General features: G+C 55.8%; 8 protein-coding genes across 8 annotated transcripts; 4 read left to right on the top strand and 4 right to left on the bottom strand.

Annotated features, from left to right (window-relative positions):
- Positions 1-743: 743 nt before the first annotated feature.
- On the top strand, positions 744-3235 carry CCM_02448 (Phosphatidylinositol 3-/4-kinase, catalytic; the record flags this gene model as incomplete). The annotated part of the gene is made up of 2 exons (XM_006667600.1): positions 744-1378; positions 1432-3235. 2 exons carry the CDS (start codon positions 744-746, stop codon positions 3233-3235), a joined length of 2439 nt encoding a protein of 812 aa, XP_006667663.1.
- Positions 3236-3988: 753 nt separating this feature from the next.
- On the bottom strand, positions 3989-5154 carry CCM_02449 (uncharacterized protein; the record flags this gene model as incomplete). The annotated part of the gene is made up of 3 exons (XM_006667601.1): positions 3989-4450; positions 4486-4716; positions 4966-5154. 3 exons carry the CDS (start codon positions 5152-5154, stop codon positions 3989-3991), a joined length of 882 nt encoding a protein of 293 aa, XP_006667664.1.
- Positions 5155-13252: 8098 nt separating this feature from the next.
- Positions 13253-13948, bottom strand: CCM_02450 (SNF7 family protein; the record flags this gene model as incomplete). Its single annotated transcript, XM_006667602.1, has 2 exons — positions 13253-13832; positions 13911-13948. The coding sequence occupies 2 exons, from the start codon at positions 13946-13948 to the stop codon at positions 13253-13255; spliced, it is 618 nt and encodes a 205-aa protein (XP_006667665.1).
- Positions 13949-14411: 463 nt separating this feature from the next.
- Positions 14412-16643, bottom strand: CCM_02451 (ferric-chelate reductase (Fre2); the record flags this gene model as incomplete). Its single annotated transcript, XM_006667603.1, has 2 exons — positions 14412-14555; positions 14607-16643. The coding sequence occupies 2 exons, from the start codon at positions 16641-16643 to the stop codon at positions 14412-14414; spliced, it is 2181 nt and encodes a 726-aa protein (XP_006667666.1).
- Positions 16644-19222: 2579 nt separating this feature from the next.
- Positions 19223-20134, top strand: CCM_02452 (O-methyltransferase-like protein; the record flags this gene model as incomplete). Its single annotated transcript, XM_006667604.1, has 1 exon — positions 19223-20134. One exon carries the CDS (start codon positions 19223-19225, stop codon positions 20132-20134), a length of 912 nt encoding a protein of 303 aa, XP_006667667.1.
- Positions 20135-20666: 532 nt separating this feature from the next.
- CCM_02453 (ribosome biogenesis ATPase RIX7) lies at positions 20667-22865 on the top strand (the record flags this gene model as incomplete). Its single annotated transcript, XM_006667605.1, has 1 exon — positions 20667-22865. One exon carries the CDS (start codon positions 20667-20669, stop codon positions 22863-22865), a length of 2199 nt encoding a protein of 732 aa, XP_006667668.1.
- Positions 22866-23285: 420 nt separating this feature from the next.
- On the bottom strand, positions 23286-24139 carry CCM_02454 (cytochrome c; the record flags this gene model as incomplete). Its single annotated transcript, XM_006667606.1, has 3 exons — positions 23286-23310; positions 23381-23666; positions 24130-24139. The coding sequence occupies 3 exons, from the start codon at positions 24137-24139 to the stop codon at positions 23286-23288; spliced, it is 321 nt and encodes a 106-aa protein (XP_006667669.1).
- Positions 24140-24853: 714 nt separating this feature from the next.
- On the top strand, positions 24854-25677 carry CCM_02455 (uncharacterized protein; the record flags this gene model as incomplete). The annotated part of the gene is made up of 2 exons (XM_006667607.1): positions 24854-25213; positions 25282-25677. 2 exons carry the CDS (start codon positions 24854-24856, stop codon positions 25675-25677), a joined length of 756 nt encoding a protein of 251 aa, XP_006667670.1.
- Between the last annotated feature and the right edge of the window lie 183 nt (positions 25678-25860).

Genomic DNA, 25860 nt, shown 5'->3' on the forward strand with positions numbered 1-25860 from the left:
AAGTTGGTCAAGATGATGATCAGGTTGCCCGGAAATAAGTGGGTCACGAATATATCTGTTCAATTACAGTGGGTTGGCCGCTACAAAGTCCATCTCCAAGGCCACTAAACTCGCTACTAATCATAACAGCATTGGCAATGCAACCCGCCGTTCTACTCCTGCAACAGGATAACATCACCGGCTTTAGTATGATATGAACAAGGATTCCCGTAACTAGAAACGAACGTCGTAACATTTCTACTGGTGCACGCCCTCTTACCCTTACCCCTGACACGGCCGCTGCCGGAGTGGATCCGCTGCCATCCAGCTCGCGACATCTGGCCTAAAAAGGCCAAAAATCGCAGCTAGGTCAACGTCATTGCTACCGTCTCTTTTCATCCTGCCTTGTCCGTATTGCATCGTCTCTACACTACCAAGTGCGCCCTTGAGCTCCGTACACGATTTCCAATTGCACTAGCTCCTTGCAGACGACCACTGCGTCACTGACGACGCTGCCTTCAACCCAGCCAACGACCACCCCCCGGGCCACCTCTGTGTCATACCACGACCCCGTGTTTGTGCTACTCTCATCAGTCAAGTGCTCTTCCCAGGCATCACCCAATCAGTCGCCCCGACACTTGCCATCCGAACGCGACCTGTGTCGTAGCAAATGGCACCGCGATAATCTCGCCATCCCATCACCTCCCGTCCATCACGGGTACCCCGGCTCCAGCGTCCCGATCCATCACGCATCATAGCCCACGATGCCCAAGACACGCCCACCCACGACGGGCTACGAGCAGCTCGCCCAGGCCGACCGCTTCAGCGACGATTCAGATGATGAATTTGCCATTGCAGGGCCCTCAGCTGCCCTGAACCCTCCCGCCGGTGCCGTTCCTGGCGCTCCCCGACCAGCAGCCACCACCGCCACGCGACCCAAGTTTCGGCGTCGCGTAGGGAGCGCCGGCGGCGTCGACATCAAGGCCATCAATGCCCGCTTTGAGCGCTGGGCCGACGAGATTGCCTCCAAGTTTAAGCGCGGCCGCGGGAAGAGCTTCGCCGGCGACGAGGAACGCCTCGAGATTCAACACTCCGTCTTCCGCGCCCCGGATGGCATCCGACCCATCACGCCCGAAGGCCTTGCCGACACGCCCGAGGGGCCCATTACAAAGGCCGAGTTCGACGCTCTTGTCGACAGCGTCAGACGTGCCATTCGGCAAGAGATTCACCCCAGTATGATCTCCCAGGGTAGCTCTGGTAGTTACTTTGCGCGCGACCCGGATGGCAAGATTGTCGGCGTCTTCAAGCCCAAAGACGAAGAGCCCTACGCGGCCGGAAACCCAAAATGGAATAAATGGATTCACCGAAATCTATTCCCCTGCTGTTTCGGCCGAGCATGGTAAGGCGAATACAAAACTGGGCTACGTCGCAGTCACTTGCTAATATGAGCAGCCTCATTCCTAACCTATCATACGTCAGCGAAGCCGCTGCCTACGTCCTCGACCGCCAATTACGAACAAACCTGGTCCCGTATACTGATGTCGTCTGGCTCTCCTCCAAATCATTTCACTATCCATTCTGGGACCGTCGCAACTTTTACCGCAAGAAGAGGCCCTTTCCAGCCAAGCCCGGCAGCTTCCAGGTCTTCCTCAAGGGCTTCAAGGACGCCAACGTTTTTCTCCGCGAGAACCCCTGGCCCGACCAGTACTGGGCCGGCTTTCGCACATCAGGCAATAAAGACACGCGCAATAGCAAGAACAAGAAGTGGTCTGACGCCTGCCGCCCATCCACGTCGAGCCCGCCCGAGAATGCAGACTCGGATGACGACGAGACTGAATCCCCAGGTGCGGGTGGCGAGCGCTCGCCGGCCCCAGAGCAGCCGGCTCCATTTGCGTGGACCGAAGATTTGAAACAATCTTTTCGCGAGGAGCTCGAGAAGCTGGTCATTCTCGACTACATTATGCGCAATACAGATCGCGGCCTCGACAACTGGATGGTCAGGATCGACCACGACTCCGGCGCCGTCTCCATTGCCACAGAACCCATGCATCTCAATATGGAAGCCGAGCCCGAACCCGACGTAGACCGCACGCGGCCCGTCTACGCCAGCGAGATGCCCGCCACGACCTCGACTGCCTCCTACCCATACCAGCGACAGCGGCCCATGCACGCGTCGTCCAAGCGGCCGGGCTCAGAAAAGAAAACGCAAATGGTGCTCGGCGCCATTGACAACTCGCTCTCCTGGCCGTGGAAGCACCCCGACGCCTGGCGCAGCTTCCCCTTTGGCTGGCTTTTCCTACCAGTGGACCTCATCGGGCGGCCGTTTTCGCAAAAGACGCGCGAACACTTCCTCCCGCTGCTCACTTCGACGGCGTGGTGGAGCCAAACGCAGCTGGCGCTCAAGCGCGTCTTCCAGGTTGACGAGGACTTTCAGGAGCGCATGTTTGCGAAACAAATCGCCGTCATGAAGGGCCAAGCCTGGAACGTCGTCGAAGCCCTCAAGACGCCTGATCACGGCCCGCTTGAGCTCACCCGCCGCGCCAAGGTCTGCGTCTGGGACGACCTCGTCGACGTGCCCGTCGCCGTGCCCATGCGCGTCGCGTCCTCGGAGATGCGCCGGTCTGCCGCCGCCCTGGCCGGCAGCGGCGGCGCCTCGTTGGACCCAGACGAGGCCGACATTGCGAGCTCCGCGCCTGCTGCTGCCGGTGCCGGCACGGCCTCGACTGCACCGAATGCCGACTTGCTCGGCTTCGGTGGCGACCTCCCGAACCCAGGACGCTTCGAAATCACCAGTCCCCGGCTGGACGCATCAGAGGAAACACCCAACGGCTCCGTCGCCGCCTCCCACTCGAGCCTTGACCCACCGTCGTCCAGACCGTCTGGACCGAATGGCTCAGCATCCTCCTACCACGGCCCCCCGCGCTCCCTCAACACCTACGACCCGCCCCGCAACACCGACCAGAACCGCCGCTCCCAGCAACGCCACCAGCGCCGGTACTCATTTGCCAGCACGCCCGCCGGCGGCGGTCGTCGCAGCAGCCACGCCAATGTGCAATTCTACAGCGGCGATGACTACGGCAGCGGTAGCAGCAGCAGGCATAGCTACGACTACGGCCGCGGCGGGCGAGACGACGACCTCCTCGAGGGGGACCTCGGTTACGCCGCGGCCGAGGGCCAGATGGGCAACCAGCGCAAGGTCATCGTGGAGCGCCTCGAGGCCGTCAAAAGCAGCAACCCCGTCTTTACATGGTGTTGAGACAAGCCAGCCGGGATCGTGGAAAAACGCGTTGAAAATGTCCTTGCGATAGAAAAGAAGGCGGAGATGTTGATGGAAGTTGCATAAGAAAGGCTTGGGTGGGAGCGTGGAGGAGAAAATTAAATAAGAGACGTAGGTTGTCGAAAGAGCCCACGTCGGGCGTTCGTCAATAGCTATCCCTTCCCTTGCCAACAATATTGCCAGGCTGCAAAACGGGACTTGTATCCCTGATGGTGAAAGCTGTCACCGGCTTTTTGTTTTCCTTTTATTGGCGTCATTCTTTTCGGCGTCGTCTTTTCCAGTCTTGTGTTGCATGTTTGGAGCCCATCTTATTCCCTCCCTTACTCTTTGTATTAACCTTTCCCCGATGCTGATTTGGGGAGTTTTTTCTTCTTCTTTGTGGTAGACAGCAATATAGAGACTTTCCGAGACAATCGTACTAGGCTCTGATGAGGTATCCCATAATCTGATTTCTCCGTCATGCTCGTCTCCAACTCATCAACTCGATGCAACGGGCTCTTGTGATGGAATGATATCGTGTTGAGAATCTTTCATTTTTCAAGGTGAGTTTTGGGCGTGGTTAAAGCGGTGGCTTTGTATTCCTTCTCTTTTTCTTAGAAAGAAAAGAGCCTTGCCCCGTCCTTGTTTATGCGCGCAACTGACCTTCCTCCCCAATCAAGTCGTTGGGCGTTTTCATCCTCAGCAGCTCACCTGGATGCATCACCAGCAACCTGTCGAACCTGGGCACATTCTCTAGCCGATGTGCCACGGCCAGCACCGTGTAGGGCCACCATGACCATCGTCAAGCGCATCGTCAAGCGCTCTGTCGCTGCATCCACCACGATCGTCGCCTCGTCCGGTACACGGATCCTCCCACCTGCCACCGGGGCGGAGATTAAAGCAAGTCGTGACGGAGAATAGGAGTAGCTCTTGTGAGACGCTGAGGAGACGGGCGCGGAGCGTGTCGAGCGGCACGAGGGAAATGTCGACACCGTCACTTGTGGTAGTGTCGCTATAGTCGGAGGAGCTGACCGGTACCGCAGATGGTGACCTTTCTCCGGGCTGGATAGACGCAGGGAGCTGTCGCAGCAACCGGCCGGTTATTCGCGCCCATTGACGCATCCAAAAGCGCACTGATGCTCGATTGGATGAAGCAACCGAAGCCGGCGTAGGGCTCCTACCCGAGGCGCAAAGATTACGAATCTCGATACCACCCTGCGACTGCTAGTCAGTCGGCGGCTCCATTATGCCCGGCTTTTCCAGTTCCCGGGGCGTCGCTCGTGCTGTCCGCCGGCGCCGGCGCGCCTATTCCGGTGGTTCGTCGCGAGAGACTGCATCGCTTCCCTCGAGCACGGGACTCTTGGCCACCGACGGCCGGGTAGGGTCATTGAAAGAAATACGGTGCATTTATCCATGGCAGAAATTTGATTTCTCTGTTCCATGAACCGCGCTTCCGGGACGTCGGCGGGAATTGTACCTGCCTGCAAAGGTGGGAAACTTACCAGGAATATTCGCAGCGCTGCCGAGCTCGCACGTAAGATCCGAGGGGGCCAAAAACCTCCTCAAAAACGTATCGATGCGTCTGTTTATCTAAACTTGCAGAAATGTCGTAAGATGGGCGGTGCGGCGTACAGACCCCGATGGAAGATGTGGAGCAGCCGACCGGTTACATTGCGACTTGAATACCTAGACATGGACGAGCCGTGGTATGAAAGCGCCTAGGAAGTTACATGAGGTGTGACGGAAAAGGTAGATTCCTCAAAGGCAACGGTAAAGTCGAAGCGCAGTGGCTCGCCGTCGGGCCTAGCGAGACGTCGCAATGGAAAGGCGTACTTGTCAAATTCAACATAAAGAAAGCCTGAGAAAGAGAACGGATCTACTCCAACAGACTCTGGTGGAGCCGAGGTTGCTATCGTCATAGTCGGGGCCTCGCTCGTCAAGCTACAGCTGGCTGGGTGAGTTTGCGAACTGGCTGACGGCAAGTCATGACGATGCGCCCGCAAAGTTGCACTGCATTGGGGCTGCCAACAGTGACATTTCAGGCAGCTATTCGTTCTTGAATTTTATCTTGCTTGTTTCGCCTTTTCCATGAACGAGCGCGTTGGACTTGTAACAACATCTCGGTCAGCGCCTTTGATCACTATACCAGGGAAGATTGAGACCATGAGGACCCTGTCCCATTGAGTTACCCTCTTCCGATTACTTCCGCCCGATGCGGGTGTGTAATTTATGAAAGCAGAACCACGCACCAGTATACTCAACTCTCAAACCACCCCTGGTGCTGCTCCCGATATTGAAGAGCGTGAGGCTGGCTCTGGACTTTTTGTTGCACAATGCAACGTCACGCCCGCTCCAGAACGAATGATGACATCGCGATCCTAGTCAAGATTGTCATATTGATATCGACCCTGTCTATAATACAAGACATCAAGAGTTGCCTGCGTCGAGGGTCTCCGGAGATTCGCCAACGAGGGCTCGATGTGGATTCGCCTACGCCATATGCGCGACAGGCCTGGCCAGTCCTGGCTTAGCCAATAAATCGCCGATGCTGATAGCGCGAAATATGACGAAGGAGATAACCTGTCATTTTGAATATCCTGGCAGAGGACGTCCGACTTTCCTGATCGCGGCATAGCGTCTTGAACAGGGATATTCGTGTGGTTTTGCGCCCTTCACCGCTCCATGGCCTGGTGTGCGACTGCCATGCCTCGGCTGGAAACATTTGAAAGCTGAGGCAGCGATAACATAACCTGACATCACCAGAGCGGAGAGAAGGCCTTGGCCGTTGCGAGCTTTCGTATTATTCAAGGGTCCGAAATCCCAAGGCCTAACCACATCGTGATACAAATGTTGCGTTGAAGAGCGGGCCGCGTTCCCACTCCAGCCGGCCCCCGCCATTCCACAACGTGGCATTTAGCCGTAGCGTGGTTTGTACTCGGACATTGATGTAGTTCTTTGTGATTTTCCACATTGGCACGCCTCTGTAGATTTCTTCCGTTCCCCGGGCGGTCGGCGGCCCGTGGTGGCTGCGAGGCGGTGAGCTGACTCGATACCAGTCCTCAGCATCGTGAAGACCAACTTCGTTTTCAGCCACTTGATTTCGAATAAGTGATGGGTTATTCCCCGTTGTAAATCCATTTTCTGGCGCGAAATAAAGCTGGGCATCGCTCGGCTTGCTGCCCGCGTGTTTCTCATTGTGCAGTTTTGGCACCAGCTATATCTGCAGCTGTTGCACTTGTCTCCCTGGACCCCAATTTTGTCGTTTGTTCTCAGTGGAGGATCTCCGTCTCTTTTTCGCGCATGTCATCATGCTTTCATGCAGGCCATAAATAGCATGGGTCTCGACCCAACACTGCTCAATCACGACCCTTGTTGTCACCGGATTCGTCTTCCGTAGTCACCAAATACGGCTTGGTTTGACGCAGTTGAGGAGAGGTCCGCTCTCGTACCGATGACAGGTCGTCCAGGCTCTCGCATTGAAGTATCCAAACGCTGTGGTTGCCGAGGAGCACAGCACAAGCCACCCAAGTCGACTCCACGCACAAGCTGACCCGAGAGTTTGGAACAGCCTGAATTTTAGTTGTACATACAGCCTGGTGTGCATCGATTGGGTTTTTGCATTTGGTCTAGGCTGCAGTTGACCTCGAAACCATTGTCTGCGTCTGCGGATGTACCTGTGCGGGGCCGCACGAGTATGGTTTCCCTCACTTTCTTTCCCTGTTTAAAAATGCTGGAAAGCTCGCGATAAACTGGAACTGTAGAGTGGCTGTGTACCAGTAACGCCCGGGCATTTATAAAGACCCGCATCTGTTTCCAGGACTGTTCACCGTTCCGGAAGGTGACTATATATTTGCACATCAATAAGGTTTGCCAGTCGAGCACAACCTGGGCTGAATCTCGGTTGAGCGGTCAGCATCCACGGTGACTTAACACCAGCACTCAGAGATGAAGCCGATAATCATTAAAGGCGAGGAGAGAACCGCGGCCACCGGCGGGGCCAAAATGGCCTTGTCGTTATTTCGCCGTGTAACAACTTGCGGTACCAATCCGGAACCAATGTTGACATGGGAGAGCAAGAAGGCAGGATGCAGGACATGGCAATCCATGTGGATATGTCCGCTTCCATTGGCCCACCTCACAGTGAAGGTGTGAGTTTCAATGCGGTGGTTTTATCCATTCTCCCAGTTTAATTAGTAAACAGAGTTTAAAACCCCATGAAGCCTCCAATGGGTTGAACTTGAGCCTTGAGCGCGTGTGTGCTGACGCTGAGAGATGGCGAGTCAGCAAGGCCTTGGGACCCGGTAACGTCTCTCTGGGGTGTCCCTGCTTTGCAGCTGCGACAAACTTTAACCATGAACGCTTTTTCGAAGGGTTCTAGAATATGTTCGCGTAGGGCTGCTGTTGCAGACAGATGAACAGTGTCCCGAGCTCTCGATGCTGGCCGCTGTGGCTTTCCGACCTTGCGGCGGGGTGTCGGTCGTCTACTGCAAGATGAAAGGCTATTCAGCGCGATATAGCAGGCTGTTCTCTGCGCATAACATGACTCTGATTCCAAGTAATCTCCCAGCATTGATGCCCTGATTGGGCACTTTCTGGTATGGTAATACGGCGGCCTCACCACCGCAGCGGAGTTCCGACCGTGAGGCATCGTCGTTATGCTATAACCAGAGACTTTGGCGCTCGATGTGAAAAATTGGAGTAGCCATGCATGATGGAATATCTCCAAGGCTCTCCCGGGCTGTGAGTATAAGTTCTCCTTCTAGTCCACTTGGCCTGGTACAACGAGTTTGGTGTCACCAAGTTCTTCCACGAGGTTGGTGAGACGCAGATTCAACCAGAGAGTGTCGCGACCGACGAGCGAACGAGCGATTTACCGCCACAAATTCTTCGAGTCCCCACTTCGGTCACGTTAAACGCTTTTCCTCTAATCCCGGTGACCTGGGCACCGCTCGTCTGAGGTCTGTTTGTCATAAGGAGGCGCAGAAGATGTGCTGTCGTACTGAGCCCTAGCCCACTAAAGTATGCAGCCAGAGAGCACCGTTGCATATTCGGCCTTGCTGATTTTCCCTGTCATTTGAGTCCTTCTAATGATGTGTCCCGCGCCATATGGCTCTGGCTTGTCAAGGAATTTGGAGCCTAACCCATGATTCTTAGGTCGTACGCGTCGCCACCCAACCAGGTCGATTGGTCTAGTCTCAACGCCGCGCGGAGGAATCTCAGCCTTGAGCGTGATAGCACAATAGCTGCAGTAATCTGACTGGTCTGAAAGACGGCGCACGCTTGTGGTTGAGGCGAAGACGGAGGGTTACCCACAACGTCGATCAGCTCACCACCTCCACGCCCAGTGACCCTCCGACATCAACAGCCAATAGCTTGTCGAGGGCAACATGAGCTTTCCGTACGTCAAACCTTATTCCCATGACTTGGCACTAATACAGGGTCTCCCCAGGGAGAGTACAGTACCCCTGGACGACGAGTATCGAGACACGTTGGAGTACTGCGGCCGCACCTTCCACAAGTATTCGTTGGAAACCGGCACCTACTTCGCGCCAGTGGACGAGGTTTGCGCGATCGATCGCATAGTCCGTCACCATGCCTGTTGACACAAGCTGCAGGAAGAAGTCGAGCGGTTGGAGCTGATGCACAATGTCCTATCCAAAGTCTTCGATAATAGGCTCATTTTCCCACCAATGGCGGCCCCGAGGAGTATCCTCGACTGTGGTTGCGGTTCCGCCAATTGGGCTGTCGATGTAGCTGAAAAGCATCCTGACTGTGAGGTATATGGTGATGGTGTAGAGACAGTCTGACCATGGCGAGAGGGGCTACATACCACGACTGAGTTTGCCGCGGCTATTGCTACCAATGGCAGCGTCTTTCTTTTGATGTTGGAACGCTTTGCTAACGTAAACCACTTGCGCTTAGGTACTGGGGATAGATGTCAGTCCGCATATGCTGCCAGAGCATTCACCACGAAATCTCGATTTTCAAATCGACGACCTTAACGCAAGGTTTGACCGCAAGAATCCCGTCGGTTGCTGCAATCGTTGGCTGACTGTCGAGGCAGGTTTACGTTTCCGGGAAATTCATTCGATCTTGTTCACAGCCAGATGGTTGCTGGAGGGGTGCATGCAAGTAGATGGCCCAGCTATGTGCGCGACATCTATCGCGTAACAAAGCCTGGGGGATGGTGTCAGATTGTTGAACTGTATCTGAATGCGCAGTCAGACAATGGAAGACTAACCTATGGTGAGTGGATTCGCAGATTTCATTGCGGAGAGTGGAAAGCTGCTAAACGTTGTGGCTGTGCAGATCATGCTTTGTCGAAATGGTCAAGTCGCTATCTGAATACCTTGTCTCCCCGAAAGAACCCGAGAGCCGCTCTGCACATGGCAGGCTGGATGGAGAGCGCGGGTTTTGTTGACATCGAATCGAAACTCATCACGCTTCCGATGAGCGATTGGCCGACCGGTACGATGCTCGCACGATCGAAACTGTGGACAAATACTGATGATGCATTCATTGGTAGAAGCGCGAGACCAAAGGATTGGGAGAGCAAATCGCGAGAATGTCAAGGAGCTGCTGGAGACAGCAGCTCTTTATCCCCTCACAGAACAAACAAAGTCTGTAGCGCCTGAGATATGCATGTGCCAGGCTATGAGACGGCTGACCGGTTGTGTAGAATGCCGATGGAAGAGTTTGAGCAATTGATCAGTATGGCCCGAGACGAGGCCGGCGACCCGGGGCTCAAGGTAGGGCGATGAACATGACTAATGGCCCGCTTAGCTGCTAACATGCCGAAACAGGCGTACTTTCCGCTGTAGGTGATGGACTTCCCGCGACGTGGTGAAGTTGCGATGGAATGGCTAATTGGTGGCCCAGATATGTCTTTATCGGACGAAAGCCGACCAGAGGTGGACAATGAATACCAGCTCGGGAGGCCGCGGGGCACGGATAGCTATCGTCTACACGGCGGAGCGGAGAGACGCTAGTACAGGACGAATGGATGCATTTCTTATGATGCGGTCGGGGTGAGGTCAATGAAAGTTGTGGAAGGTTAGAACAAGGATTCTTCTCAATGGTGGTGGTGTTTACAAGGGCAGCCCCTTCTTTCTCCTGCCAGCTGGCAGGCATTGGTGCCACAGTCGGTGGCTGTCTGCTGATGGCATCTCCCTTGCACATTTAAACAAGCCAAATCGAGCTTCAGCCAGAATTCTACTCCTCTGGCATCTCGCATTATCCGGATTGCTTTCATGCATAAATCAGATCGCCACGTTTGTTTCGACGATTATCCACTGAATGACACTAACGCAAACGCAAACGCAAACGCAAACAACCAGCACACACTGGAGGCCCTGGAGCGTATAAAGATCGATCTAATCGTTATACGGATGATGCCATGCGCGAATCTAACATATTGAGGGCAATAGTACGGAGTATAGCATCGAGATTCACTGTTGGTCCACGCAGCAGCGCAGCGCCCCTTGCAATTTGCCAGGACATATCTGGGGCTCAATGTTGACGCGCCAAAACAGGAACAACCGCCACTTTTTGTCATGTGACGAATCAGAGACCAGAAAATACGTCCATCATGTTAGCTGACACATTAGCTGACATTCAACATCCCGTCGATCAAAGCTAGCAGCATCGCGGTGGAACCCCGGGCAGAACGCGGCGATCGGGTATAGCGGAAGGGTCGGGAAAGTGGACATGGAGAGCTTCCGACATGAATCATATTGACGGCCCGCGAAAATTTCTCAGCGTTTCGATGAGACATGACGCTCACGTCGGAAGAAAACGTCGTCTCGGACTCCCTCATCCGAGGCGCGTATTCCACAGACATTGCCAAACAAAGCCGTTCCTGCAGCACAGCAAGTCGATCTATCGTCTCGACTCATGGTTGCCACCATCAGTCTAACTTGGACCAGCCTCAGACGTTTTCTAGCGCCCGCTGTGGGCCGAACAGCCATTTCCATGCAGCGTCTTCCTGATTGAGGCTCTGCAGGGACGCCGACGCAAATCCGATTGGCCACATAGGCCTGCCTGTGGTCTCCTATTTACATGTTTGCTTCGGAACAGTATTATTCTCGATGCAAGGGTTGACCGACTTTATTCATGAGACGATATTTCCACGCTCACAGTTCCCGGGCGAGAAATCTGTCGTAAATGTGCCCATGTACATATCCTTACCCGGGTGATCAGTGCCCTTGCCCGAACCACAGCGGCCTTGCGCGCCCGAGACATTAACCGTGCTTGAAATGCCCCTCAGCTCTATCGCAAATGGCACAAGTGGCATGCAAAAGCTAACAGGCGTCAGCGTGGCTGCTATGAGGGCTTTCCAAGGGGAGCTACGGCCGAGTGAGAATATGCATCTATATATCTGGGCAGGTAATAATAGTCCGAGTTGGGCCGGCGATGGCTCGGCGATGCCAACCAGATTCCGCGGCATGTTGGCTTGGCGAGTCGGCTCCACTAAAAAAACATCATGCCAGGGACTCCAACGGTGACTGTTCCAGCTCGGACCATATCGCAAGTCATATGCCATGCTATGAGCAGGGGAAGAATTTTCTGTAAATGTTATAAAAAGAGACCGTTTCCTCTCTATTCGTAGTCTCGATATTCTATATCTTCCCCCAAAGATTCCCGACGCTCAGCCACCAAGATTCCACTTACACTCTCTCAACAACTTATACACTGCTGTCCACGCAAGACAACCAGCTTCGCCATGCCTTCTTCTGTTCCCTCGTCGCCTTCCAGATCCGGCATCAAGTCGTGGTTTGCTCGTCACTGTTCGCCTGCTCCTGCCTGGCGCGGTCAGCAGACCTGCTGGTGCAAGGACTGCTTCAACAAGCAAATGGGCCTTCCCGCGAAGCCCCAGGGCTCTGACTGGCCCTACAACCACCCTACCCGAAACAACAACGGCTTCAGCTCCGAGACGGCGTCTCTGAACGTCGAGTCGGATGCCGAGTGTGCGTCGGAGAAGCGTCTTCTGTAGAGCCATCTACACAATGGTCGCTTACACCACTTGGCGCCTGCAGAATCCTACTGCTTCGACGTACTGAAGAAACGAATCATCACATCTGTTCCTTCGCTTTGCGATTTACAACATTTGGTACACCATTACCACACACGAAATTTCTAAAACACCATCACGACACTAGTACCGGCATGTTGCTGCCTGCCGGCTATCGAGTCCGGACGAGCGGCGGCGCCGGTGTGTGGGGCGGACCCTGGCACGAGCATTTTGCCTCTGGCGTTTGGAGCGGATATTACGGAGTTGACGGATAGAATTTGCAATATACCATAGATTAGATAATGAAGCAATTAAGTTGGTTTTGTTCATCATTTTTACCCCCCTCTACTGCAGTCGTTCTGTTGATGTGGTGTGTTGGCCCCTCGCCCAAGGCCATGTAAACTTGACGTCACCAAGCCCTCTAGTTCTCAGTGCTGGAGCAACTGCTCCCATCAAACTACAATGTTCAACATGGTGCAGGATAAGCCATGGGGCAAGCGGTTGGCACTCGGTTGACTTGGATGCCAGTGTCACCATGATGAGCGCGCATGGCGGCTCCGCCTTGTCCACAACTCGCCGACGCCGACGCCCCATTCAAGCGTTCGTCCTCCCGTGCAGTACCATTTTATTTGATTTTTTTTCCGGGGGGGAATAGATGAGATTTCCGTATCCTCTCAACGCAATTGCCGCCCGTACCCGACGTTTTGCCCCCAAGGAGATCGCGGCGGCACCACCGTCGTGATGAAGTGGCTAGGTTCCAAAAGTACGCAGAGAAACTTGTTGATGCCGTGTTTGTAGTAGTCTATGAAGAACAAATTTTGCTTGATCATGATAATGATGATGAGAATGATGATTTCCCCCTCCGTCGAGCGCCGTGGAAAAAAGGAAGAACCCGGTTGTCGTCTGGGCTGTCTATGTACCAGTTTGCACCCAAACGTATGCGTGATGATGAGAACGACGAAAAAAAAAAACAAGAAAGAAAACAAAAATCACCACCCTCCACCACACTACTCTGCCAGCATCGCCTGTCTCGTTTCCCGCACCGGTACCTCATCCGACACGCGGCGCTCTGGCTCCGGCAGCTTCGCGCTCGGCACCTCTGGCAGGCGCTGCTGCTCTACCGGGGCCGGCCCGCGGACCTGGATCTCCATGGCGGCCAGCTCGTCCTCGACCTCGTCCTCGTCGTGGCGGGAGATGCGTCCGCCGAGCATCTCGCTGACCTCGTTCTGGTAGGCGACGGCCTCGGCCGTGTCGCCCATGAGCTTCTCGACGTGGTCCAGGCCGCCCATCTCCTTCTGGATCTCCTGCAGCACGCGGGTGCCCTGCTGCAGCCCAAACACGACGTCCTTTTGGATCTGCGCAAACTCGACGCTCGCCGTCAGCTGCTCGAGCTGCGCCAGCTGCGCGTCCGTCCGCGACAGCAGGCCCTGCTGGTACTTTTTGCGCCGCAGCGCCAGCAGCGCGCGCGCCTTGTCGCCCCGCGCGAGCATCTGCCGCGCAACGTCCGTCTCCTTGTCCGTCAGCGTCGTGATGCGTCGCTGGTACTGCTGCAGCTTGTCGCGCTGGATCTTGAGGTCGAGAATCGCCCTGCAAGATGGGGGGGGGGGATGGTCAGTGGGACACGAGGATGCGAGGGACGCAAGGGTGGCGGGTGCGCGTGCTCACTTGTCCTGGGCGGTGACCTTGCTGGTGTTGCCGCCCATTATGTATCTGTTGTTTCGAAGGGTGAGTCCCCTGTGATTGCAGAATGGTCGTTGCCTGCCCAGGCTGCAGGTTGGTGTCTGGTCAGAGTTGCGTTGGCCGTCTGTCGTAATCTGTAAACAGGTTCCTTGCTTATCTCGCGCTACGGCCCCGCGATGTTGTCACCAGGCCACTGGCCCGCCGATGACGGCGCCATTCGAAGGAATTACAGCGGATGGAGCCCCCTAGAGCCCACCAGAAGGTTGCTAAACGCCCACTGAAACACCACTGTGGGCCACTCAAGACACACCTCACGATTGTTGTCATAGGTGCAACGCTGTTTCATTTCGCCTTCCTGCATCTGCTTTCCCTGCTTTCCTATCTCTACTGCTAGTTATATACTGTTTATATCCAAGATTCCAAAACGCCTCTTAATAAAACCAGTTGAGTTCGGCCGTCAAGCATCACGCCTTACCGTCTAAACATCTACCAAGTGAAGCTCTCAATCATCAGCTTCACCACAACCGCTTTCTCATTCTCGTTGTGTCTGCCGAGCGCCGATACAATGCAGCGAACGTCATCCACCATGCCCGCCGGGCCGCAGACGACAATGACCGTACCGCCCTTTTGCTGACGCAGCTCGTCAGTCAGGATCCTGCGAATGTCCAGTCGCTCACCCACGGCGAGCGTGACGTCCACCTCACCCCAGCGGCGCTGCGTCGACGTGCTCTGGCTGGCTGGGCCGCAGAGCTGCATCCTCTCCACCTCGCGGACCAAGGGCCACGTCCGTGCGCCCCAGAACAGCTTCTTGGTCCCCAGCGGCTTCCCTGCGGTGTTGAACTTATCAAGAGCCGGGAGCACGCCGGTGACGCCGACGCCGCCCGCAATGCACAGCAGGTTGGGGAACTCGTGGGTCGGCTCGGGGTGGTCCTCCTGCAGAAATTTCACCTTGTGGTTATATGGGCCTTCCACAAACACAGGAATGCCCTTGGGGCAGGGCCCTTTCTTTGCGAGCAGAGCTGTCAGGCCGCTCTGGGACCGGATGAACACGGCAATGCCAGACTCCTTGCGTATCATGACGGATTCATTGTCCGAGCTGCTTCCCGAGCTGCTTCCGACCACCGTGGTACTGGCAATTCCCTTTTTCTTTTCGTCGCTCACCTCGGAGCTGGCCATGATAGACGTCTCTTGCTGGAACGTCACACCAGCAACCGAAAACGGGTGGTTCTCCCAGAAGCGCCAAGTGCTGATGGTGGGAAAGTGAAGGTACACATGACCGTCGGCGGAGACACGAGGAATATCCAGTCGGTAGTAGTCCTCGTCAATGGGCGTGAAATAGGCCCTCTTGAACCCAGCGCGCATCGAGCGTCCGAGGCGCACCAGACGATCAAAGCCCCAGATGGCACAGGCCATCCAAACCCAGTTCTGGTATCCCCACGCGTCTGTGTACTTGACGTTGACATGCTTGTACGAGCAGACAATGACCAGCACCGTGATGACAATGTGCGCAGACAGGAATATCTCGTAGATCCGTTGGCGAACCGGCTGGATTGACTTGACGCAGAGAATCACAAATCCAATCGTGCCTGCGGATCCCCAGTACCAGTACGGCTCGGTGAATTCCTCGGCCCATCCTTCAGTGTGCAGGGCAATCTCGAGGTACGCCAAGCTGTGCAGGACGGCGTGCATCATGCAAATAACGGCCACCCACCGGTGAAGGAGCAGGAATGTGGAATGCGACCAGTTGGTGAGCCAAAGCAAGAAGTTGTTGCGGCCGGAGTACAGAATCACCAGAGGCACATTCGCATAGCACAAGACACCCATGCGGTTGGCCACATTTCTCATCGTCTCGGCCTTTGTGGTCTCGTACCAGGTGCCTAGCTCATTCTCATAACCAACACTCGAGAGAATGATGTTGACCGCCCAGAGGTAGAAGATGAAGAGTGCCTGGCCACGCGTGGGCATAATGCCCAAGCCCCAGATGGGCGCCGAGTGCTTGGAGCCGACCAGGGGCGGGTGGATGAGGTACGCCTTCACCTTGGTGATCCACGATGCCGGCCACGGGAGGAAGCGCAGCAGCGCAATCGCAATCGGGATGCCGGCACCCGTGACCAGGATGATGAGGCTGTACAGCGAGTGCTTGATCTCGTTGCGCGCTCCGTGGTAAATGTCCGTGTAGTGCAGCTTCCACTGCTCCTCGGTGATGAGCGCCGTGAAGTTGAGCACCTCGGTCGCGTTGAGCGGCACCGTCGGCGGCTTCGTGATGCCCACCACGACCTCGGTGTAAGACTTGGGCCCGCTCCCGTCCGGCAGCCGGACGAGGTTCTCCTCCCAGAACTTCTCGGCGCCGCTGACGGGCAGCGCCGTGCAGTACGACTTGATGCAGTACGCCAACGTCTGCAGGTAAAACTCGTTGCGCGACATGCACGTGGGCGTAGCCGAGGCCGTCACGGCCCAGCCGTCGCCGCTGGGGTAGACGGGCGCCGCCGCCTCCTCGTCGCGGCGGCGCAGGTACTGCGGGACGATGGCCATGTCGGCCGTGGTGCAGTTGAGCGGCACGTAGAGGTTGAAGAAGCAGGCAAAGGCGCAGTACGGGTCGTAGAGCGTGATGCCGTAGCCGATGAAGCCGTGGGCGCCGGGGCTGGTGACGTCGGCGCCGACAAGGCCGAGGAGCGCCAGCAGCAGGCTGAGGATCGGGATCCAAGAGTGGCTGGCCATGACAGCAGGTGGGTTGGCGTGAAGCCTGCGCGGAGAATGCAATTGCCTTTTTTTGAATTGGTAGCCGAGGTAGATGAATGAAGAGAGAATAGAAGGAGAATGGACAGTACAAGAGGAGACTGAGACAGTATAGTTGTGCTTTGTTCTACACGAACGCGGGGGGGTCGAGTCTTGTTCAACCCGTCACAGCAGGTATGCGTTTGCAGATTCTTGGCGTGCGTGCAAGACAACAACAAGTGACCGCCGCTCGTTCAAGTCCACGTGAAAGCGTAGTACTCTAGGTGTGAGACCCAGAGGAGAGCTGCCGTCAATGTAACGGTTCCATGTGAAACGAACTTCTGGGGGAGCGGGACCGTCACCATTCTTATTCCACGCCCGCATTCTTATTCCGCGCTCGTGCGGACTGATAAACCCTCACTCTTCGTCTTCAAACTCGCCAGAGCCGCCGATTGGTCCCTTGCCCCCGCCCATTCAACTCTGAGAGAGAGGAAAAGATCCGCAGAGTCCACAGCGTCTGGGGGCTCTAGGCCCTGCCTTTGTCCAAACAGGGCAGCGCGTGCCGGCCGGCATCGCAACGATGCTGATGTACGGGATTGGAAGGACAAGGCAGGCAGCAAAATCAACGTCTTCATCCATGGAAGCCCGGCACTTGCGCGGCGCTGGTGGGTGTGTGGCGGGGAGAGGTTTGGTTACCCCGTTATCCCTGGTCTGAGAACGTCGGACCATCGTTCAGCTCTCATGGGGCTGCCGAAACGTTGCGCGCTGGTGCGCAAGGACCCTTCCTCCCTCCCCTACCAGGGCCTGCCTATAGATTAGCTCAGATTAACTCTCATGACCAAGTCTAAAGAGGGCTGGATGGATCTTCCCACTTTGTCATTCTGGTGGTATGTATGCGGGACACCTGACGGTCTGCAAGGGTCGGTCTGCTCATGCTGTGTCATTATCGAAGGCTTTTGTTTGCTTGAACAAGTCGTGATACTTGACCACGTGGTTGACATGAGTGTCCCGTTCCGCGAGACACTCTAGAGATGGGAGAACGAGGGCGGGGAATTCAAGTCGGTTCTAGAGCCCCGCTCGACAGGACTCCATTCTGAAAAGGTTTTTCTTTCTGCCGTTCACAATGGTACGTGTGGGAAAACAAACCAAACACGAGGGGGAGGTGGTTGAGTTGCAAAAAGGCGGGGCGGTCTAGTCCAGTCCAGCACCATCTTATCATCTTATCAATCAAATCAGTGACCCGCTCCCACCACGGCACAACCAATTATACACTGTACAGAACCCGAGCCAGGGGTCTCAGGGCTAACTAGCCTGTCAACGAAAGAAAAGAAAAAAACCAAGGTTCGTTTCTGAGCTCGCTTGTGGGGAAGGGTTAGCCGAACTACTTCGGCTCGAAGTCGGTTGCCGGGGATTGTGCAGGCTGCGACGCTGGTGGTTCTTTGTTGAGCACCATGATGACCGTGGGTCTCCCATGTACCTGGGACAAGACGGACAAGACCAGCGACAAGCCCACGATTGCCAAGGTCTTGGAGAGACAGATTTACGGTACATCTGGCTTGCCAAGCAAATAGATGGCCCAGTAATTTGTATCGATTTCATTATCAAATCATATATAACCAATAACAACGTGCCGCTTTTACGAATGACAACCAGTGCCTGTAGAACCGACCATCTCGTTCGTCTGCCACACAATATCCCAGCACACTCATTTTTTTCCTCAATGCGGCGCTCCATCCACATTCTTCCGACTTGACCCTAGTCGTCCTCTCTTCTCACCATCATCATCTACCTACAACTCGCCGCCGCCGCCGCCGCCACACTCTCTCCACTGCGGAACTTGTCCAGCCCTGCCTGGCCCTCACTTCCAGGATCCACCCGGTTACAATTACTCAAACTAGCAGGAACGAGTTTTTTTATCATACGAAAAGAAGCCCATCTATTCGCGTTGTGTCTGAAAGTTGTGCTTGATCTGCGTTTGTTTTCAAGGCAAGAAAGAAAAGGCAAAAACCCGGGCGCCGGTTGCGCGGGTCGAGCGGCATGTGACAATGAGTAGATGGCATCAACACGATTGGTCATGCCATTTCGGGTGACCAAGACAAGACAAGGAACTTCTTTTGAGCCCCAACTTTGATTCAGCTGGCTCAATGTCTCATCAGCGTTACACCACATGTTCGCCGTGCATCGCATCATTGTTCGCCTTGATGTATGCCATGGTGCTGTCTCGGTGGATCTCATCTGCTTTGACGGGCATTCTTCCCGAGTTGGCATACACCCGAATTGTTGAGACCAAATACACCATTTCCAAAAGACACTTGACATGTCTCGGGGGGTTGCCTTTGACGCCCCAAATCATTCCCACGTCTGTCCTACTGTCAATACTATGCATGGCTGCATCATCCAGTATGCTGGTGGCTGCCGGTTTTACTCAGCCGGACAAAGCAGCAACCGCGAGAATCGGCTCAGATGGTGCGTACTTGATGGCATCCTCCTACCCCTCCTCGAACTCTTTCCCAAGAATTCACCCAAGGAGAAAAAAGTAGTCCATCAGAACACGAACTCCCACATCCCATCACGAAGCAGCAATGGCCATGACCAACACTAGTCACACCGCCGACATCGGCATCTCTCTCTCTGGCATCCAAGAGACGCTCTTTATCACGCTCGTCGGCAAGTACAATGACTTTTTCCGGTCCCGGCCGCTCCTCGCGGACCGCTGGGCCGTCGCCATCCTCGACCACCTCGATCCGCAGCAGCAAGCCGCGCTGGTCGCGCGTGTCCCCTCCTATTTTAAGCACTCGCCGTATGTTCCGATGCGCTCCTACACCATAGATACATGGGCAGCGAGTTTTCTCGCCCGCCACAGGGACCAGGCCGTCGCCGTTGTCCATCTCGGCTGTGGTCTGGATGCTCGCGCGCTGCGTCTTCGTGGTAAGTGCGGCGTCAACGTGCGCTGGATCGATCTCGACTTGCCCGATGTCATTGACGCCCGGCGACGCGTCGCGGCCTGTATGCCCGAGCCCGCCATGGCGACAGCGGCGGGGGAAGTGTACTCGTACCAGATGGTGGCGGCCGATGTAACGGCGGAGGGGTGGCTCAAAGACCTTCCCACCGATCGTCCGACTCTCGTTCTCATCGAGGGACTAATCATGTACTTGCGCGTCAAGGACGCCGAGGGACTCCTTCGACGACTGCGGAGCCATTTTGAACCTGGAGGCGGGGAGCTGGTGGTCGACCTCGTCTCGCCCCAGATGGCAACGTTGCAGAAATGGCCCTTTAAAATACTCGGGGACTTTGATGCTCCATTCGGCTACACGCCAAACAGTTTCCAAGATGTGTTAAAGTCGGATAAACGGCTACAGCTCGTCGAAGGTGACTACTTCACAAACTGGCCGGTTGTGCAGTTGTTGGGCTCTGGCCCCCGCGTCTGTTTGTGGTTTCTGTCATGGATTCCGTATTTCAGCGGCTTGTTTAGCCTGATGCGCCTCAAGATGTAAAGCTTGACAAATGGGTGTATTGGCTGGGTATGATGTACAGACCAGCACCGATAGTTGAGCGCGAACCAGCGAAACTTTCAAGAATGCTGCCCAGATGCTGAGTTTTTGAAGTTTTTCATCTCTGGCTGAGATAGTTAGGTATAGTGGATGTTATGGGCGAGAGTACGCAGTACCGGCCGGAGGGACGCTCTTTGTATAACGGAGTGATGCTGATTTTGCCCAAGATGGCTCAAGTAACTATCTCAGCCAGAGATCAAAAACTTCAAAAACTCAGCATCTGGGCACCATTCTTGAAAGTTACCTAGCTTCCTCAAAAAGAAAAACCTCCTGATAATTTTATATGTAAAAATTACTGCTCATAGTAATTATCTCTTATTAGTTCAATTTAACTGACATTCCCTGTTCTGCTTGTCCGCGTTATCAGCAAAGGTGGTCACTACCCCACTCATCCCGCCAAAAAAAAATTGGTCGCGCCTCCCAGAAAAACTTCGTCCAACCAACCACGAAACCACGACGCAGCCGCCATTTCCCCATGCCCGCCTCCCTCGACCTCGACGTCTACCATGTCGTCCGGCGGCTCGAACAGAGCAACAATGACGGAAAGCTCTTTCAGTCGGTCTCAGCCGCTTTCGGCGCCATCAAGGGCTCCAACTCGAGCCTCAGCCGGCAAAAGAAGCGTCCACTAGAAGAGTCGCTTTTCCGCGTGCTCGACGTCCGGAGACTGGAACAGGCCCGCGACGAAAGCGACGACTCGGAGGCGGCGATTGATGTCGAAGAGCCCGAAACAAAAGGCGAGGAGCGGTTCTTGCTCAACAAGCAGATGACCAAGCACTGGAATGTTGCGCCGGCGGCGACCAATGGCGAGCAGCCGGCCAAGAAGAAGAGGAGGGTGGATGTCAATGGCAATGGCGAGGAGATAAATACGACGATGGCCGCGAGTGAAGGTGCGACAACCGTTTCAACGCCGAAGGAGGCCAAGGACGGCAACAAGACGACCGATGGCAGCAAGCTTCAGAAAAAGACACCTCGAGCGCTGCCATTCGACGTGGAGTCGCAGATTGACCGCCCCAGACTCGGTGGCCTGGGTGACGTATACGCCAAGGTGGAGTTTGACCTCCGACTACTGTTGAACGCGCCGCAGTGCTTCAACCCGGGTCACGAGCGGCAAGTCGGCGCCCTTCTCACCGGCCCCTCCGAGGTCGGCAAGTCCTCCTGGGTGCGGTCCTTTGCTGCGCGCCTAGACGTCACCCTCATCGACGTCACGCGCTGCCTCTTAGATTTCGAGCGCATGGAAAAGAACATCGGTGAAGCTTTTGATGCAGCGATTGCGTCCGCCCCGTGCCTCGTGTACGTCGAGCACATCGAGAGCTGCCTGCCTAGGACGAGCGACGCGAGACAAAACGACCAGCTCCAGCGCGTGCTGATCCTGTGGAAAAAACAGATGCAGCGCATCAGAACGCAGCGGGCACTCGTCGTGTGCATCGCCACGGCGGCGCGGGAGTCGGATGTGCACCCGTCGCTGCTAAAGGGCGGCTACTTTTGTATCCGGGCGACGCTGTCGGTGCCCACCGTGGCGGAGCGCGAGGACATACTGCGCAAAATTTTGGACGTTACAGAGGTCGATGAGCAGCTCGACTACGCTGGTCTGGCCTGGAAGATGGAAGGCTACGTCGGCGGCGATATTATGCAGCTCGTCCAGCGTGCCAGGCAAAACGCGGCCTGCCGCCGCTACGCTACCCTCCACCCAACCAACAGCACCGAATATGAGGCCGATACTGCCGCCCCGTGGGACGGCACGACGCCCAGCCCCATCGACTTTGATGTCGCTCGCAGGCTCTTTGTGCCCACGCTCCGCAGGGAAGGCTTCACCCCCGTCCCCGACGTGGCCTGGGACCAGATCGGCGGCCTCGCCTCCGTCCGGGACCAGCTCGCCTTCTCCATCGTTGGCCCCATTGACCACCCTTCGCTCTACAAACAGCACGGTCTCAACCGCCCTGGCGGGTGCCTGCTCTGGGGTCCGCCCGGCTGCGGCAAGACGCTCGTCGCCCAGGCCGTCGCCAACGAGGCTCATGCCAGTTTTATCCTCATCAACGGGCCCGAGCTACTAAACAAGTACGTCGGCGAGTCGGAGCGCGCCGTCCGCGAGCTCTTCGCCCGAGCCCGCTCCTCCACCCCCTGTATCTTATTCTTTGACGAATTCGACTCCATCGCACCCAGCCGTAACGGTGGCAGTGGCTCGGAAGCAAGCACTCGTGTTGTTAATACCCTCCTCACCGAGCTCGACGGCGCGCAAGCCCGCCTCGGTGTTTACATCATCGCCACCACCAACCGCCCCGACATGATTGACGAAGCCATGCTGCGCCCCGGCCGCCTCAGCCAGCATATATTTATCGACTTGCCGTCGGCGACCCAGCGCGTCGATATACTGCGCACCATCTACCGCACAAGGCACAAGGCCGCGGAGGGAGACGCGCACGCGGCGGGCCTGGCTCCGCTCGAAGGCATCGCCCGGGACGAGCGCTGTCGCGACTTTTCAGGCGCAGACCTCAGCGGCCTGCACCACAAAGCGGCCGAGTTCGCGTTAAGGCGGTACTTGGCCAGGGGCAACATGAACGCTGTTCCCGAGGTAATCGACGTGCAGGACTGGGAGGCGGCACTGGCGGTCACAAAGCCGAGCGTGACGAAGCCGGAAACATATAGGAAGTTGAAGGCGAAGCTAGGAGGCGCATAGGGGACACCAAAGCTCCATGGATAAAATCAGTACATAATCATTCCTTTACTCAGCGTTGCTACCTTTAGTTTATTTCATTTGCCCTGCGGCCTTGTTACGCCTCAGCATAGATTTGGGGTTAGGCGTCCTCGTCTTCTGCACTTTGTTTCGCCCAAGCCAAATACACATGCACATTCAAAGCAGTCTGTTTGGTACAGATTACACGAGCTCTGCTCGCAAAGAGGAGTTTCTGTTTAAAGCCTTGGGTGCGCCGTCGTCTAGTATTGGCGCAAACCCTCTAACTGGTCTATAATACAACTTAATCGCCGACATTTTCCCATCCCGTCTATCAGAAAAATGAATGTCTTTTCTTTCTCATATCATTGGTACAATTAACTGCGCTTTTGGCGCAAAGCGCTTGTGTGTGTGTGTATGTCTCGCTTACGCGGTAGACTCCTTGAGGTAGCTGTAGGACGTTATTCATTAGCATGCCGTCTCTGGAGAGGAGAGAAAAAAAAGGTCTCGAGGTCACTTACGCAATCAGGTCCTTGCGGTCCTTGTCCTTCTTGAGACCACCAAAGGCCATCTTGGTGCCGGGGATGTACTTTTTGGGGTTCTCGAGGTAGGCAAAGAGGGTGTCCTCCTCCCAGGTGATGCCCTTGCCCTTGTTGGCGTCGGTGTAGGCGTAGCCCTCGACGGAGCCCGTCTTGCGGCCAAAGAGGCCGTGCAGCGCAGGGCCGATCTTGTTGGCACCGCCCTTCTCGACGGTGTGGCACTGCGCACAGCGGGTTTTGAAGAGGTTGGCACCCTTCTTAGCGTCGCCTGGAGATAGCCTCGTTAGCTGTCTTGTTCAATTGAGTCTCTTGGTCCAGACAAAAATGCCCTCGTCGCGACGTCTGCCCGGCGCCGAGCGTCGCAGCTTGCTTGACGTGGCGCAAACGTAAAAAATGTCGGCGGCAATGGAGGCAACACTTTTCGGCAGCGCAGATGGGGTATGGCCCAGGGCGATGAAGGGATTCTCGTTGTCAATCGTAAATGACGCAAGGCGGAAGTTCCTTCGTTGGCGCGCCGCAAGGGTTTGGCCTCGGCTAGGAACGCTGACGCATGCGACATTTTGCTCTCGACTCGAGAGCGATTCAGCGGGGTGCCATTCTTGCGCCGTAGAATCCGCAAGCTTTTCGCCCATTGCCCGGCCAAGCGCCGGTCCGAATTGCCGCTTCACCGGGGTTTCGACGGACAACGACGAGGGAACGATTCGACAAGGAGGGAGAGAGAGGCGACTTACCACCAGCCATTGTGATGAGGTATGTGGAAGAAAAAAGACGTTAAAAGTGTCGTGAGTTGAAGCGGTGCAGAAAGAATCCAAAAAAAGAATACCTCTTTCTTTGGGTGCGTGTCGTAAAGTTGGATTGGTTATTAGGTCGTTGTGGTTGGAAGAAAAGGAAAAGAAGGGAAAGCAGGATTGAGCAGGAAAAAAAAATACGAATCATGACGAGCCATGGCTAGCCCATTTGCCCCTGGAGATTGGGCTACAGACCAGAATGTTACAGTGCACAAAGCCACCTGTGGCGGGCGCGCCGGAATGACTGGGGCGGTGCTTCACCAATCAGCGGCCGATTATTACGCAAGAACTTGATTTGGCTTGCTGGGGCCAGGCGGGATCCAGTGTAGCCAACGCCGAGCAAACTCCAACCCGACTTTCCCCGTTGGATTACTCTCAGCGTTCGCCCCCATGACGCCCTAGAGTCCTGGAAAATAGTACCTGAACGGCCAGGCCACCAGGAAACATTCTGACCTGCCGAACTGGCCTCACCGTATCCACTTATTTCCTTTTACCTCTAAACAGAATCAGGCTTAGCGCGCCATCCAGCACACTGGAACGGGAATTTCCTTTCGCCGGGCCTTGGCTTCGTGATGGAACCTCATCTTTTTCTAGGTAGACTATCAACCGTGACCTGCCCCGAGCCCTTCCATCACCAAGTCCCCAGCCCAAATTCCGACGCCACATCATGGCCGCCTCCAAGAGCGTCATCCCGCGCTTCTTGCTGCCCCTGCAGGGCCCTTTGTGGCGGGGTCTGCGCGTGCCGCCGCCCGCCCTCGCGCAGCACGTCCGCGTGCGCTACGCCTCCTCGTCCTCCGCCGCCGCCGACGGCAAGCCCATTGTGCTCGAGAAGCCCGCCAAGTTCAACCCGCCGTCGCACGGGTCCCGCCTCAAGAGCAAGGTGCTGCCCAAGCACTACAGCCCGCCGCTGAGCGAGGTCGAGGTGCAGGCGCGCGGCCAGCGCAACTACCCGGGCATGATGGCGCCCGCGGGGTCGTGGCAGCACTGGTTCTGGCACAGCAAGCTACTACACACCTTGATCACCATGGTGCGCATTCCCCCCTTTCTTGCACCACCAACCCCCTTCTCACGCCACTACTGACAACATCCGCACAGGGCACCCTCCTCGCCATGGGCATCTGCACCTTCTTCATGAACTACGCGTACAACTCGCCCTACAAGGAGCTCGTCCCGCCCACGTCGGCCCTGTTCTCCGACCCGGCCTACTTCTTCGCTGCCTGGAAGGAGGTCATCCTCTCGCACGAAAAGAACAAGGCGCTCAAGGCCGTGGAGCACCGCACACGCCACCTCGACGACGTCGCCAAGCGCCGCTACTACATGAAGGTCCACGGCATCGAGCCCAAGGACCCCATCAGCATGGTTTTTGGCAAGGGTGAGAAGCTCTCCGAGGCTGAGGTCGAGGCTGTGGCCTTGGGCACGGAGATGCCGGCCAAGACGCCCGAAGAGGAGGCAGTGGCGACGAAGCGCAAGAAGTGGTTTGGCATCTTTTGAGAGCCAGATGTTTCTTGTGTGTATAAAAGTGCAGCATATACCGTCTCTCCATAGCGATTTATTTACGTCATATACGCCCGTCCCAGTGTCCTATTAATGTAGCAGTTGTGTCTAGCAAGCAGCATTGATCCTTCCGAAAGCCGATTCAGTCCACGTTCAGGACATGGTATTTCCATGATTCTA

Source organism: Cordyceps militaris (assembly GCF_000225605.1).
Source record: "Cordyceps militaris CM01 unplaced genomic scaffold CCM_S00002, whole genome shotgun sequence".
NCBI classification, from domain to species: domain Eukaryota; kingdom Fungi; phylum Ascomycota; class Sordariomycetes; order Hypocreales; family Cordycipitaceae; genus Cordyceps; species Cordyceps militaris.